At 43.5% G+C, this 17167-nt stretch overlaps 1 protein-coding gene across 1 annotated transcript in view; it reads right to left on the reverse strand.

Annotated features, from left to right (window-relative positions):
- LOC104927730 (adenylate cyclase type 1) overlaps positions 1-17167 on the reverse strand; it is a 33683-nt gene that overhangs the window by 15975 nt on the left and 541 nt on the right. The window contains 10 exon segments of the mRNA XM_027290225.1: positions 267-351; positions 526-623; positions 3011-3205; positions 7115-7254; positions 7257-7269; positions 8596-8669; positions 8672-8736; positions 9944-10102; positions 12163-12184; positions 12187-12289. Of these exon segments, the coding sequence (XP_027146026.1) occupies positions 267-351; positions 526-623; positions 3011-3205; positions 7115-7254; positions 7257-7269; positions 8596-8669; positions 8672-8736; positions 9944-10102; positions 12163-12184; positions 12187-12289 (954 nt within the window).

A 17167-nucleotide genomic window follows, 5' to 3' on the forward strand; every position in this document is an offset into this window, starting at 1 on the left:
TGTGTGAAGACAATACATTTTTGGCAATATTTGGACTATTCATGCACCGACTGTCAGGTAATTCATGCAGATAATTGTCTGATTTCCATGGCATCTTCAAGTCATTATATTATTATATACAGCGTGTTTATAACCGTTTAAAGCAGCCACCTGATGCTTTGAACGATGTTCTGCCACTCAGCTGTGACAAAGAAGCATACAGCCTTAAGAGAGGAGTCAAGAGTCTGAGCAGAGTCCTCCTGCAGGAGGAGGTCTGGGAGTCCTACCTGAACACTGGTGAGATGCAGGTACATGACACAGGCCACGTGGAAACACACACACAGCACCAGCAGCAGCAGCACCAGCATCCCCCTGAGAGAGGAGAGACCAGAGTGAGAAGGGCTTCCCCAGTTTTCCACTGACTGCAGTGAAAACACCTTCCTCTTTAATTGTCTCACTACACCCTGGCAAGATCAGTCCAATTACTTTACACAAACTGCAAATGTGGAGGAGTGTGTGTGTGTGTGTGTGTGTGTGTGTACGTACTGTGGGATCATTAGCAAATAGATAAGGCCAAACAGAGCAGCGAGGATCAGAGAGAGAACCACTGCACTGATGAAATGGTCGTCATACACCTGATGATACTGAGAGAGGACAAAACAGAGAGAAAATGTCAACATGAGAGTGTGTTCATCCACCTTTTCAGATCTTTAAGTGAGTCACGGTAAGAGCAGGTACGATGTTTTCTTCCACGGGGGAATGGAGATGCTCGTTTGAGCTGCATGGAGGTCCTTGTTCGAGTTTTCTTTCTATTTGTAAAGATCTTTGTGAATCATTTTATTGTTTTCCCTTTCAGACCAGGGGTCGGATCAAACAATCAGCTTTTTAATGCTCATAACCACAAGCATCGCGGTGGAGATTTGAAGGTGAGGTGTGAACGCTGGCTCCTCTGCAAGACTCTGTGATCTACATGTGCACCTGGGGTAAGGTTAGGGTTAGCCCCTACCACCCTTCTCTGTGAAGACCTGCAACACACAACACCTCAAGCACGGCAGGATGGAGATACTGCGACCGTTTACGTTTTCACCATCCTTACTGCCTCGCTAAAGCTTTGTGTAACTCAAGCATGCGTGTTTGGTGAAAGACGAGGTGTTTCCAGGCTTCCTGAATTTTCTGGCTTTGGGCGTCTTTGCAGTTTCACATGCCCAGAATCCAAAGATCCCAATGAAATGGCTCCTTCCACCGTGTTGAACAGTTTCTGGTGCATCTGCACGGCTGAACGCTTCGGGCTGGTGGCTGACGTAACTCTGCTTTTCTGTTTTCAACATAGCAGCCGGGTCTTTACTTTATTGTATTACAGCTAAACACACACTAACATATGTTTGTGAAAACAGTTGAGGTGAGAAAAAGGCAATGCAGTAACTAGAGTCTTTAATGTTTAATCAGCACCGCCTAGATTTACAGTTATATCTGAGTTTCGTGAGCCTGCCGGATTTCGTCTGCCTAAAGTTGAGAGAGAGTCGTGTTCATGCAAATTCAGATACGGTGACACGTCAGTCAACTCGCTGTGGCGTATCCATCATGCACCGTGCAGGCTGGATCTCCTGTTCTCCACAGAAAATGGTCAGGATCCATCAACTTGACGGATCCAGTGTGTCTGCACCATTACCCTCTCCCTCTTAGAGATTCCACAAAGGAAGTTAATGTCTTACATCCATGATCTTATCCCTCTGGTTGGTCTCCAAAGCTCCTGAAACACAGGTGATAACCGGGATGTAGCAGGAGCTTCGCCTTTAGCCTCAAGCCTCAAGCATAACCCACCTGAGGGAGCGGAGTCCACATGCCATTCTCACGCTCTGTTTAGACCTGGAGATACTCAACTGCTTCACTCACTTATGAGCGGTAGCTAAGGTAACTGTCATCGTCCCAAATTAAGGTCACTGATCATAAAAGGCTGTGCAATAATCTTGTCAAGTTGAATATTGCGAGTTAACATCAACCACAACATCTCTTTGTTTCATCATTTCATGGCAATCGATCCACCCATTGGTTGGAGTCGCACCAACCAACTCCCGCCTGGCCTCCCCGGAGCCACGTGCGGAGAAAATGAGGAATTATATAACCAGCAGGACCGAGCTGTGTTGGAGCCTACTTTGTATGATACAATAAGTTTGCTGTATTTGTGTTGTATAGGTTCAGACCTCACCACACGGCATTTCTGCATGAGATGAAAGCGAATGACATTAAATGAATCTAGATTATTCAGGTTCACTCATCTCGAATAGAGCTGAATATGAAACGATCCCTCATCCCGTCGTGCAGAGACAAAGAATAATTTCTGGAGCTCTGATGAGCGGTTAGATCTAAACTTCTGGAACAACAGCTGTGTCCTGAACCCTACAAGCATCTTATGAAAGATTTCTACTTTAGCTGTGTGGGAGGAAACAAACACTTTATACTAATTTGTCTTCAATTTTCTGCTCGTGGCATTTTCCTGACTTCTAAAATATGTTAAAATGAGTCACAATTAACTCGTTTTCACTGTGTATGGGGTTTTAATTCTTCTGCTTGTAGTTTGGGTGTCTAGATTGCACACGGACAAAGACACACACACACACACACACACACACATACACAAACCAGTCCCAGCTCTGTGTCTCCTTTATGGCTCTACCCACGCACACATAGGAGAAAGATATCACGTGTGGTGCTCAGACGCTCCCAAATCATTATCTGCACCCCCTCCTGAGAGGGTGGGTGGATTCCTCATACACACACACACACATGAACACACACACACACACATGAACACACACACACATCATAGACAACAGGCGTGGGAGAGAGGGAGAAAGGGGAGAAAGAATTAGAGACTGTGTAGGGTGTGTGTGTGTGAGAGAATAAGACAGAGGGGGGGATGCAGTCACGAAGCATGTTACCTTATGAGGAAAGTACATATCAGTTACATGTTGCATCCTTTTGTAAATATAACCACGAGTTTCAGTGTGTGTGTGTGTGTGTGTGTCCTCACCCTGCGCTCTCTGTCTCTTCTCTTGTAGAACAGGGTGATGTAGTTGAGGTCTGATGTCTCGGACTCAGTCTGCCGCGCCTCAATGAGCCGACCGATGTAGCGGTTGACTCGCGTTCCCGGCGAGTGCTGCACGGCGGTGGCTGAGAAGGACGTCCGATTCCTCAGCTTCTCCGACGCGGTCCGCAGGGCTCTCCGCTGTCAGACACCCCCCAAAAAAAAAGAACAACACAATCAGTCTCTGCAGAGCCTGTGTGATGTGTTCAAGTTGAACTTGTTCTCAAGGGATGCGATCAGGCAAGACCAGTGCAGAGTTTTGTGAGGTCACAAGGTCATGAACAAGGTCTATAAACATGCTTCATTATGAAGCAGATCTTGGTCAGACAACAAGTTGATCTTCAGCTGATGCTTTGATATCCGTGCTGAGGAGACCACAGGCAATCTCGTTCAACATAGAAAGCTACAGCTTCAACATACACATCTTGTAACCCTTTACATTTCTCTGGACCTCCTCTGCTGTATGTCTGATCAGCATTTAAGGTCTCCTTCTGAACCGGATCCGTTACTCATCCTTGGGTTTCAAGAACAACACCAATATGTCTGTCCTGGGCCTCCACCAAGAGTTTAAGCAGATGTGTGCATGTCATAACGGTGATGAATGAATGAATACATACTTGTAAGGACATAAAACTTTCCTCACATACATCTTAAAACAAATACAAATACTAACACATATTGTGTGGCACATGGAGCCAAGAGACTTCTGACTTAACTGCTTGTCATATTTTAGTGGTGCCGATCTGTCTCACCTGCAACCAATCCACTAATCAACTCTAGCAGTATATATACCCCGGCTCTTCATCCAGTCTTCACCAGATCGTTGTGTCACCTACAGTGGTAGTCATGCTCAGGCCTCTTTTGGAAGTTTATCTTTCTTTGTTCTTAACCAGTCTCTTTGTGCACAGGCCCATTACCACCACCTCCTGCCAGAGATCTGCCTGTCTGCTCTCCCCACCTACTTCTCCCCTGTCATCCCAGATAGATTGCCTGCCTGCCTCTCTCCCCTACTTCTCCCTGTCATCCCAGATTGCCTGCCCTCGACCATCTCATGATTCCCGCTTTCCATTCCATTCCCGCCTTCCCAGTTCCCTACCTCTATCTAATAAACCCCTGTTTGATCCATCCAAGTCTGCTTTTGGGTCTATTCTGCCGCAACTAACACTAACTTCCCGTTTAGCTCTCTGCTTACTCAAATGAACATAAAATTATTTAATTGTGTGGCTCTTCTAAGTGTTTTTGAGGGGGTTGTGAGTTAAAGTCACGTCTTTCACAATGTAAGCTTTTGGGGAAAAAGGATTGTTTGGGCCAGTGACATCACACGATGGAAGGCATTGCTGCCATTACACAGTCTGGCACAACCTTTGTCACAGCACATGAAATAGTGAACCAGGTGTTACCAATGATAATAATTAAGGTCCTGAGTCATGGTGCTGCTGTGGTGTGTGTTGGCAAACCCAGAGTTGACTCACCTGTAGGTGACCTGTGGTAACGCAGTGCAGTGACCGCAAGGACAGCAAAAAGCATGCTTAACTGTTGTACGCTTGCAACCGTGTTTACATTATTTATGGTCTTTATCCCCGCGGTATGTGAATAACATTTCACTACATGTTGTTTTTTAAATAATCTGTACTTTGTCAGCCTCAGCTGGAATTTAGTCATTATTCAGTTATTTAATTCACAGGATTGCGTGTTAACAGAGCTTTAAATCCGCTCATGATATGAAGTTCCTAACTTGGTAGCTGCTGGTTGATTTAACACAAATGCTTAAACATACAGAAGTTTCCGGCAGCTGGTAATCAGACAGTAAAATGTAGGCAGATTCCTCTGTGCTGTGAACATCACTGCGTGTCTTACAGTAATTGCCTTTTGAGTTTGATGGAGTTTACATAGGTCCTGTGGGTGTATCCTGGGGAGATGCTTTCATGAAGCCCAGCTGTTACGATGCCACAAACTAGTGAAATAAGACCCATGTTGAGAATAACAGAATTGTCTTTGCAACAAAGTGTATAATTAGTTTCATGCATACCTTCAGTAGTTATTCTTCCAAAATAAAAATCTAACAAGAGGCGTACAGTAAGCCATTCATCTGTCACCTTATTTATAGTTAAAGTGTCAACTGTAGGTGCAATTAGAGCAGTTCTCTGTGTCATTTATTGCTATCTGACAGCTACAGCGCAGCATATAAACAGTATTCTTCAAATTTACACCTGCCTCTACAGAAGAAAAATTAAAACAGGAGCTCTCTCTCACTTAATCATCCAGTCTCACTGGAAGTGATACAAAAGATCGTAACATAATTGTACTCCTACACGACGCTACATCCTTCTTAACAAGTAATTTAATCTCAATTTCATCTTTCATGCCTTTAAGGTTTCACATTTCACTTGTTCCTGGTGTTCCATGTTTCAAGCTTTTGTAGAATGCAGAGTCTCAGTATGTAGTAATTGACACATTGTGACATTTGTACCAGAGACACAGTAAATAATGCACCTCCTGGCTGATTTCTTTGGTTTAATTTAAAAGAAAACTGACTGAAATAAAGACTACAGGACTTTATATTTAAAGAAGCTGCAGCGCCTGCAGTACTACGGACGTTGTAGCGGCCTGTTGTGGGGAAGAGGGAGCTGAACCGGGAGGCAAAGCTTTCGATTTTCCACTCCATCTACGTTCCAACCCTCACCTATGGTCATGAGCTTTGGGTAGTGACCGAAAGAATGAGATCACGGATACAAGTGGTCACCGCCGGGTGGCCGTGCTCAGCCTTAGAGATAGTGGAGGAGCTCGGGCATCTAAGAAAGCTTGGAGCAGAGCTGCTGCTCCTTTGAGTCGAAAGGAGCCAGCTGAGGTGGTTCAGGTATTGGATAAGCCTTCCTTTAGAGGTGTTCCAGGCACGTCCAACTGGGAGGAGACCTCGAGGAAGACCTAGAACCGTGCTGATGGCATTGGTGCCATGCAGGTCAATGCCATCCAACTTAGGAGTTTTTGGAGCAAACCATTCATACAACGACGGCGCTGCCTCTGTGGCATTTGGGGTTCAGTATCTTGCTTAAGGACACTTTGACAGGCAGACTGGAGAAGTTAGGGATTGAACCACTAATCGCTGATCGAACCACCAATCATCTGATTAGTGGCCGACCCAGTAGAGGACCCCGACATTTAGCCTGGGAATGTTTGGGATCCCCCAGCAGGAGCTGGAATATGTTGCTAAGAACCGGTATCTGGAACGCTCTGCAGCCACCACGTCCAATCCCGGATAAGTGGAAGAAAAAAGATGGATGGATGGAAGGATGGATGGTGGCCTAAATTTATAATACAAAACTTAAAAAAGAAAAAGTACAGAACACCTGTCAGGATCTGACAGATCATTTATGAACAAAGGATTTTGGAGACGCTTGCAGAAACTGAAGCTCTTACACAGCAGCTCTCCAGTCCGCACACACCGTGCATCACACAGTTTATTTTGACCAACAGCTTCTATAACTTCATGATTACCTTTTCACTAGAGAGCGGCAGTACTGATTATTTATAATCTGCATGAAATTGCACGTGTGTTGCATGCTAGGATTTTTTTTTTTTTTTTTGGCTCTTGGATAATCATGCAACAATGTGGCTAATGCTATTAAAGGAGATGATACCAGGCTGTGGGTGATTACCAGCACTCAGATGCAAACCTCACCAGAATCATCAGTTACTCATGTTGGCCGAGCTCACACAGTCGGCGGATTACAGCTGGCAGACTATTTCTGAAGCCAAGACCGCGTGATGCCGCGACACCAATCATCAGCCACCAAACGCCAACAGACCGACCTCGTGATGACCGACTCAAATATACTCGCAACAGTGACGAGGAACATCAACGCACATGCACACGAGCTCAATGAGACTGTCCTGTAGTATTTATGATGCAGCAAAAATCCAGATTACAGTGTGCATGAGTGTGTGTGGCTAGATTATGAATCCAAGCAGATTACTCCATCACAAATGGACGTACAGACTCACTCCGAGATATTCATGCATGTTCCGTAGAGATACACGATGTTTACACACCTTGTCGTCATCCTCGCAGGTCATGACATTGGAGAAGGGGATCTCGGCCTTGAACCTCTTCCTGCAGTGCATCAGCTGGACAAGCAGGTAGCACACCGTCTTAAACTTCATCCTCTTGGCTGGTTTGATGTCTGACAGATGAGGACTGGAAAAATCTGCAATGAAGAGATGATGGGATGAACAGAAAGAACAGGAGGCTAATGAGAGGTACAGAAAACTCAGTTTCCTTCTAGTTATTATACAACACAATGCCTTCATCTTATACAGCCAATAATAACTCACACCAAAAACATACAGTTAGTTTAGTGTTGTGCTTGAGGCGTGTTAGCATGTGTGGCCTTTATTTTTCATGGTAACATGCTATGTCAGTATTAATCTCAACTTTATGGTGCTCTTTTTTTTTTGTGCTATTCTGAAGCCTCCCAGACAATTAATATATGCAGTTTGTTCTAAATTAACTTTAATCATCACTTCCAATCTCTTAAACCAGATCTTATTATTCGTTATTTTTCTGGAAACTTTGCAGTAGTTTATTCATTTTCCAGCGAATGTTGGAAGGAAAAGACACGGACTGCCCGTTGTTCCAACAGCCCCAATAGTCCGAAATTAGAAATCCCATTAGAACAAAGCCACTTTGTCTGACAGCTTGGTATAATTTCACGTAAATCACGATAATAGAAATATTCTGACTCGTTGACGTAATCGTGTCATACTGTTACGTACAGCAATGAAACTAAAACTAAAACTTATTTCACCGCCTCAGCAGAAGCAGTAAAGTACGATGGGGATGGAAACAAACTAGAACTGGTGAGCATGAGCATCACAAATCTTTGGCAAGTTTTACTCCATATTTTGTCAGATGGTTCAAGAATATCATTATCGCAGAAATACCCTGAGATATGATATGATGCTTCTCTCTCCTACTTCACTCTGAAAATACCAACACCAATGTGTGTAGTACACATGCTGGTTCACTGTGTACTTTTCATGCCTAAGCATGGATATCCTCTAAAAGAGTGAAATGCAACTTTCAAAATAAAAGCTTGCTGAGAAACGTTTTCAGGGGACAGTCACAGTTTGGTTGAGGCAACAAAACCGCTTCAGGAAAAGATAGTTTTGGTTCTTTTCATGCCTAGGCGAGGCAAAACATGACAATGATATGGTGAAACTACACTCATACAAATGGGCTTTTGATCCAACGGGACAGTATCTGTGACACAACATCCCTTAAAAGACTTTAGAAAACCTGAATATATCGGTGTGTGTGCATTCACACAAATACTGTGCTGCAGATTTACAATGCAACACTGACTCTGGTTCACATGTAGTTGTGTGAGATAGTGCTAACTAGCCCTGTGTATGCCGGCTTAGCACATGGCCTGCATCCTTCTCGCATTAGAGGATTAACCCTTGTAGCAGTGATAGATGTGTCACCTCTGGAGAAAGAGAGGAAATGCAGAGAAAGAAGCGACTGTGGCTACTTTACGTCTGTGTGATGGCACGATGAAATATGTCTCTATGTGATGTTTCTGAAGGAAGGCATGTCTCTCGTGGCGAAGCCCGGTTCCACCTCGTAGTCTCCGTTCAAACACTCCAGGTGGTTCCTCGTGATGTGCACCTTGCTGAGAGCACAAGCAGAGCACGAGGACCAAAGACAGTTAGTGATAAAAGTCTGGCTCGCGCTGAAGTCTCAAATCATTATCCCCCTCGTTATTTTTATCAGCCTAATGGCCCCTCGGCTGCTAAAATTCTTCACAGCAAAGAAACGTTTCGCCCAAGCGACTCATTTAATCTGGTAACGAGTCTAAATCTTATTACTCACTTGAAACAAGGACCAAATTGAGCCAGGAGGTGACCTCATTTCTCTGCCTTTTAAAATGCAAATCTCTTGTTACTGTTATGAGTTTTCTTCAGTGAAGTGACATGAAGTTAACACGAGTTTTGTCTTCTTTTAAACTGCTGTGACTCTTTTTAAAAAAATTTTTTTTTAGAAAATCCAGGCATCAAAGCGAAATAATTTAATCTTTTTAAACTTTTTAAGACCGAATATACGAGTAAGGTGATTTCTTAGGGATAGCTTCACCTTTTATCCTTTAACTGCCTGTGAAGTCTCATTTAACTTTTAAACATTAACATTTCAAACACATTCCACTGGCGTCGGATAACATATTCATTTTTAGCATTGCAAGTGTTGTTTATTCTCAAACAGCGTGCTGCAAAATACAGCATCTCATTGCCTCACCACATCGCTGGTTGTGCCACAGTTTCACTGCGCCACGTCATCATTTTACAATTTTAACATGAATTCTGTTTTTCATGCACTCACTATTTCAGCTGCACTTCCTGTTTTAGGCTTTTAATCTGAAAAATCTCAAGGAAGTGTCGTAAACAGCTATCAAAATCAAATGGCAAATTACAAGGGATTGGAATAATTGGTGAATCTTTGATAACCATGTTTAACTCGTCTATAATTAAAGGATCTGTATCTGTCTATAATTAATAAAACTATTCTACAATTACGAGATACAGATCTCATAACGTTAGATATGGATCTCATAATGATCTTGTAACAGAGATGGCAGACAAGGCCTTGTCAGTGGGTGTTAAACAGATTTTCAGTAGATGTGTTTGTTGTTAATTATTAAATTAAAATGATAAAAACCATGTCACGCTTCAAGTCTATTAAAACATGCAGAAATACATCGCTTAATGTTGGATACACACATCATAAGGCTGTATTCTAGCTCTGTTGCTGGGATAACTGTGTGTGTGCTGTGTTGTATTTGTACTGTGAGTCCACTTTCAGTGGGTGTAACAGTCCGCACTGACCCAGGCAGCCCTCCGGCCTCCATTACATTTGCCAGCGTGACGTCATTCGACCAGACGTCATACTGCCATTTCCTGAGGCCCAGCACGCCGCACAGTACCCGTCCCGTGTGCAGACCAACACGCATGTTCAGATCCACCTCCGTCGCCTCCACCCATGACCTGCAGGGGGGTAGAGAGGTTAATCTCTTAAACTGTTAAACAAAACCAGGATTTAACCTCACCCCGGGAAGTTATGATTGATTCAAAAAGCTGTTTACAGATTATAACAAGGAACGGGTTTCTCCTGGTCCACTGCTTTGATATCTCAACATGGACTGAAAGTGTGTACTACAGGCAGTCATGTCCCCAGAGGATGAACCCGTCTCATTTTGATTTGCGTCATCATCAGGCCAAAGTTTCAACCTGTCCAATACTTAGTCCTGCAAACCAATGACATTCACATCAGCTTCAGCTGTAATTCATATACAACGCATCACAAACATCACACCTGCTGAACGTGAGCTTGTCGGCGTTGAACATTGTGAAATGCATTTCTGTCAAAGCACCACTGTGAGTCAAACAGCTGCTAGCACAGCAGTAGACAAACTTTTGACACCGTTATGAATGAACCGTCTATCACTGTGTGCACTGGATCCAATGCATTTAATATTTCAGAATACTTTCGAATGCCAGATGGAGACACACACTCTCCGAGTAGCTCCTAGTTTCTTTCTTCTTCAAAAGATCTTTGTTCTGGTCCGGTGTAAAGAACTCTGTATGCCATCCTCAAATAAAAAGTGTGTGTGTGTGCATGTCTGTGTCTACATCACATGCATGCCACTGGTAAGTGTGCAGACCATCTTCATGTTCCTCGCGTTGTGGTGTAAAGGAGATAAAGCTGGACTTTTTTTCACGGCCTCTCTCCCAGTGATACACAACGCTCACCGTCACAGGCGAAAGGTCAGGAGCTTCAGATGGTGTTCGTGTGTATGTTTACAGGAGGATGGCCGAAAAGAAAACGTGGTCTGCCCCTCAGGCTGAAGGAGGGATGTCACACAACACACACACACACAGGGAATGAGGTGTTTAGGCAGCTGTCCTCTGAGATAAATTACTCCTACAGCCCATCCATCTCAGACAGAGCCGCGGGGAAAGAGAACATGACAGGCGACGGAGGTAAAGGCTTTTCACACACATTGTATAAATACACGTGTGTGTTGGTGTGTGTGTGTGTGTGTGGTGTGTGTTGTGTGTGTGTGGTGGTGTGTGTGTGTGTGTTTGGTGTGTGTGTGTGTGTGTGCCACCAAGTGTGTCAGAGTTCCTTGTGTGTCACTGCAAATTACTTTAAAACATTTAAATTATTCAAACTTTTTTATTGGATTCCTTCCACTAACCTACCTCGACTCTTCGCCTCGCTGTTTGCTGATATTTGCAGATCAAATGTACTTTTTTAATTTGTGCTTTCTTTTATTGTGTTCCTCCAGAATACAATCTTTCTGCCACTTTCGTACTGTCCTATATATAGGCCACCTTTTGTGAGACAATATCACAAGCACAAGTGCAAGCAAACAAACGGTCTCCATGAAACTGTTGAGTTTTACTGCTGTAAATTCGCTTTCATTGCCATAAATGCTTTAACGTTAAAAGAGACTCTGATGTACGTTCCCTCAGCTTTAAACGAAATTAAGGCTTAATCTTAAGGTGTTTGTGCAACCTTTATTTATTTGGAATATTATATTCATAAATCTGTTTTAATCCATGTTTGCTGTTGTCTTGATAGACAGTATAAGTACATTTTCCGTGCACTAGTTGCATTAGTTTCTCTTTTAAACAGAATTTTTTCTTTGCTAATTATTTGCAGTTGCAGGAGAAGTCAGCACTTTCCCTTAATTTGAAAAAGGAAGTGCTGAGACTCTGTGACAGCGCCATAACATAAAATGACAAATTACAGACTGTGTGGAGGCTAGTTCTGCTCTAAAATAATTTTTCTCCACTTGTGGCCTAACTTTCTAACAAATTAATTCAAATTAAAATATTCTGTGAAACAGACAGAACAAAACAGTGAAGCTAAAACCCGAGCAGCTTCAGTCAAACCTCCCCCCTCTGTTGTAATCAGAAATAATAACACATATCGTTATGCAGATAAAATGAAACCTTGTGTGACCTGCACCGATGTGTGGGCACCCACATGCATTCTATAGAGAAGTCTAGGTGTGTGTGTGTGTGTGTGTGTGACTCACGCGATCGTGTCAATCATGTCCGTCCCATTTCCACACAGCAGTGGGCGTGGTCTGCCTTGGGCTGGGTCAGGCCCGACACGCAGTAGTAACCGTCGCCCAGGGTCTTTATCCGCCTGCAGTGATTCTCCTGCAGATACACGAAGAGGCAGACAGATGATCATCTGGAAGATTGTAGTCCAGCAGATGGACAAGCCAGTCATACGGAGAATGTGTTTTCGAATAGTTACCATGACAATAAGTAACTACAAACGGCAACTGCTCTAGCTGTTTGTGTCTAAGTCTGGTGCAACCTAACATAATGTTGAGGAGGTAAAGGGCTAATCATTAAAACTTTTGACCAAGTCACAGTATATGCCTGTTGCCATTACTACTCCTTTTAACAATGCAATGGAGCAGACAGTGTCAATGTTTCTAAAGCAGAGTGTTTTATTTTGAAAAGTTTCTCCTGTCTAACTTCCTGCCAAGCTTGATTCTTCTCTGTGGTGCCTGACGTAAAAATAAAAATTATGAGGCTGGAACAAGCGGCAACCTCTGTGGCTGTGAAGTGAAGCCAATGAGAAAGTGTGTTTAAAACTGCAGTCCCTCTAACGTCCACTGGAGGCTGGCTCCAGAAGTTAGTCAGTCTCCATAAGTCCCCACTTGTCACACTGTCCAGTTGAGTTTTTGTCCTGTTCTGTTTTATTTTGGAAATTAAACTCTCCTCTCGTTTCAGGTCACTTGCCCTTCATGTGTCACCGGTCTGATTGTCTTCCTCGATCTGTATTGTGTCCACCTGTTCCCCATTACCTCCATGTGTTCATATAGTCTGCGTCTCCCTTTGTCCTGTGCCGTGTTCATGTCGTTGTCTTGATCCACCCGTATCTTGAGTCAGTTTTCGCCTCGCTTTGAGAGTTTTTTTGTTGGCCTTTTGCCGTTTAATTTTCATACGCTTTAGTTAGAGAGTTTGACTTCTTCCTCGTTTGTGGTTTTTCCTCTTAGACTAAGGATTTAGTGGTAGTTAATTTTCATAGCCATCCCTCCTGTTCGAGGCGCTTTCTGTTGGTACCCAATCCCCTTATTTTGCGTGCTTAATTAAAGGCCTTCTGTTCTACTCTGCATCGAGCCTCCTACCTCTGTGTTCCAGGCCTGTCACCCCTCTTCAAATAACTTTCACAGCAGAAATAACACTGTTTACGCCTGGTCAAAAAACCAGTTTTGGTCTCTGTAGCTAATTTCCCCGTTCATGAAACTGTTACTGAGGGTGAATTTCTATACAACTCACCTGTTCACATTATATTAAGGCTTAAAGTTATGCAGGATTAAGAGCGTGGACGCTTTGACTGACAGGTGGCTTGTTTGAGCCATTCGGCCTGTGTGATAACCCATCCACGTCTTTGCCCATTTTTTAGATGAAGCTGGGAGGCGGAAGAGCAAGACTGCCAAGATGCATCACACGAGACCACGTCATGTTTTTTACTGTGGTGTTTGCTGCGGTAACACACTCTGGTTCTGAAGAGGCATGCGGGAAAAGTTTGCAGACCCACGGCAGAGCTCGTATATACAGCATGATGTTCATCACCTGACCGCAGCTATTTTTAAACCAGTTATTCTCGCTGAACTGATCAGTTATGTGATCTCCCCGGGCCTGAATCATGATCTACATCTTCAGATCATTTCTACCTTTAAACAGCTGAAAGTTACCCACACTTGTAGTACAGAGTACGAGTTCAGAGTGTCCCTTTCACTCCTGCCAAAACTGCACCGATGCTCTCCCCGATCATGTAAATCGATGTGTGTATTTGTGCAACCATGTGTGTGTTTTAGTTGAGGCCAACTCTAATTGCTCGACATGCTCTTGAAAGTAGAATCCCGCCCACACATTCCCAGACAGATCAGCTTTGTCACAGTGCCCATTGTGCACAAACTCCACAACACACATACACACCTTTCACAACACACACACACACACACACAAACCTGCAGAAAAACATCAACAAACAGCAGCATGGGCTGCGTGCAGACATATTGTACAGGTACTTCGGTTCAGTCGCACCGCACAGGGTTTCCATCTGGCCACTGTATCACTCACGTCGTCAGTAATCGTATGGTAGACCTACAAAGCTTAGCCTGCAGGCAGCCTCTGAGTGACAAACACACACATGCAACCCCCACACAAATACAGAGGTTCATGACAACTGCAGGGTAAGAGCGGAGATGAGAAGAGAGGAGACAGGGCGCTCTGGTTTCTGCTCGGGCAGAAAGATTCTGCGTGGGAGGATATGAGAATTCCGAACGTGGATGATTATCCCAGTGCTAGGAACAGAAACTGAGTGTGTGTTGTGTGTGTGTGTGTGTGTGTGTGTGTGGTGTGTTGTGTGAGAGCAGAATGAGAGAAAAATTATCAGCTGCAGCAAGCCATGTCTCAGGAGGAGAGGTGTCTGTGTGCGTTTTGAAGGGAAATTTGTGATTTTAAACCAGCTGACTGGGACAGTTTCTAATTGGAGGAGAAAATCAGCATCCCTAATTTGGCCCGATTTCATTTCTGTCTTCATTACGGCGAGATGAACGGTTGGCGTTAAGTCAGCCGTGCGTCTGTTGAGGTTCCGTTTAGGTTGAGCCTCCAGGGAAGAAAGTGTTGTGTAGCATACAGCAGTCAGACAGGCTCAGCAGCTGTGACAGAGCCGGCTGAAAGTGATTTCTCCTTTGCTAACACGACAGGGTATAATCTCAATTAGGATGCACGCTGCTGCTAACACACAACACACCACACACCACATATGCACACCATATATCCTCATCACAAGATTTCCATATATGGTTTTCTGAGTGCTGGAGCCATGATAGCAAAGCCACACATCACCTTGTATCGTGGTCTTTTCTCCCCCTGTCTCTCTCCCCGCTTAACCATGAACGATTGCTGGATGCAGAATGAAGTGAAGAGGGATAATCTAGCCGGTCATGTGACTTTTGCATGTACACGTGTGTGTGTTGTATATATGTGTGTGTGTGTGTGCATGGAAGCAGGAGTAAAACTGTTTGAAAAGATCTTTTGGCATCATATATGAAGAGCTGAAGAGGAGTGTGACGTGTGGTGGGGATCACTGAAAAGCTCTGATGCTTACACATGCATTTAACAATGTATTAAAAACATAACATTTTTAAATTAACATGTTAAAAATGATGAAATTAGATAATAATGATGAATATAAAGAGAATGAAAAAGTCCTCAAGTCAGCTCTCAAACCTTCTAACCTGTAGAAAATGTAACCTTGTGAACCTTTTTAAAGGTGTTTTTTTTTTTTTGCTCTACATTAGGAACTATCTGTAAAATTTAAAAAATTCTAGTGATAAACTGTAAATAAAATAATAATAATATACATTAGCTTAGTTCTTTGTAGACAAACAAAGCAAGGAACACAACCGCTCATAGTCCGTCGTTATTGCAAAAAAAAAGCATAGAGAAACAATTCTAGCTACTTTTATTGTTGCGATCAACTTTTTATTGTCGACATTAAATCATTTTGTAAATTAGGGGACAAAAAAACTGAAAACCAACATGTTCTCACTCCCAAACCTGTCAAAAACACAAACTATGATGCAGACGCCCCTTACATAACGTAAGATTTTAAAAAGACCTTTGGTTCACACATCAGCAGCCTCCAGGGTAAATTACTGTATTCTTTGACCATTCAACCACATGGACTTCATCGGCACATCAAACATTACGCTAGATGAGCGTGTGCAGTAATGACACTTAGGGTGCCTGCAGTTGTCCCGCTCTCTGAAAGCTAAATCTGCAGTATCTGATGCCTTGGAAGTGAGAAATAGGCTGAAAAAACCAACTTATACTCTTATTGTGGCTAACATGTTACCTGTTCACAGACCCAGAATCTCTAGATTGGTCCATTTAAAGCTGCATTTATCTGTTGTGGCCACAAGGAGGCAGAAAAACCTAAAAACAAAACTAACCTAATTGCCACCTGTGCCCACCTGATAACTTAATGCCAATATAAAACACTGACTGTCTTTACTCTGGTTTTATTCTCCTGGTAAACCAAAACAAGGAGCTCAAAGAAATAAAAGCTTTTAATATGGTTTAAACTCTCTTGATTGGTGGTTTAAATTCACTTCACCACAGCCGCAACTACTCACGGTCTACTTTCTTTGCTTTTTCAAACACAACCGCCATGGACAACTGACCTAAAGGTCCACAACCCGGTTAAACGCCGCACTGCGCTGCGTGCTCCGCTCAGCGGCAGAGAAGAAAAATGGTGGCTGGGCGCCGATGCAAGCTATTGAAAAAAATAATGTGTTCCAGAGCAAAGTGCTGCTGTTGTCACGTGCGTCTGAAAGGACCATTTACACACGAAAACAGTGAGCCAACTCCATCTGCTCATGAGAACGGAGAGATGTGGTAGAAAGCCCCAAAGCTGTTAAGTGGACACTGAGTTCTGGAAATATTTTGTCACTATTATTTCCCAAGCTGCTCGCTGGATTATTTATTTATAAGCTGTGGTGTGTGTGTGTGTGTGTGTGTGTGTGTGGGTGTGGTGGTGTTCATGCAGTATTAATTAATGATTAATAGTAGTCTGTGGTAGATAACCTATCGCTTCCCAATCTTCATCCCAGTAGAAGAACGCTACACAGGCTTACTGATGTACAGTGGATGCTACCACACACACACCACCACACACACACACACACACACACACCACACCACACACACCACACAACACACCACACACACACACACACGTCCTCAGCCCTTTTCTCACCATCCGTCCTAAAATCAGTTCACATCATCTCTCCCTCTCACCCAGTTCTTCCCTTCTTGCCCTTCAATTCTCCTCCTCCTCCTCCTCCTCCCTCCTCACTCCGCCTCCTCCCTCCTCGCTCTACTCCTCCTCCTCCTCCAAGTCAAGCCTCTCCAGCTTACTTCACTATTGGATCAATATGTGGTTGTGGGCAGAAAATGAGCTCCAGGACTAATTAATATATTTCGTTTTTTTTTTTCTTGGCGGCTTTT

This window comes from Larimichthys crocea, chromosome XVII, assembly GCF_000972845.2.
Source record: "Larimichthys crocea isolate SSNF chromosome XVII, L_crocea_2.0, whole genome shotgun sequence".
Classification (NCBI taxonomy): domain Eukaryota; kingdom Metazoa; phylum Chordata; class Actinopteri; family Sciaenidae; genus Larimichthys; species Larimichthys crocea.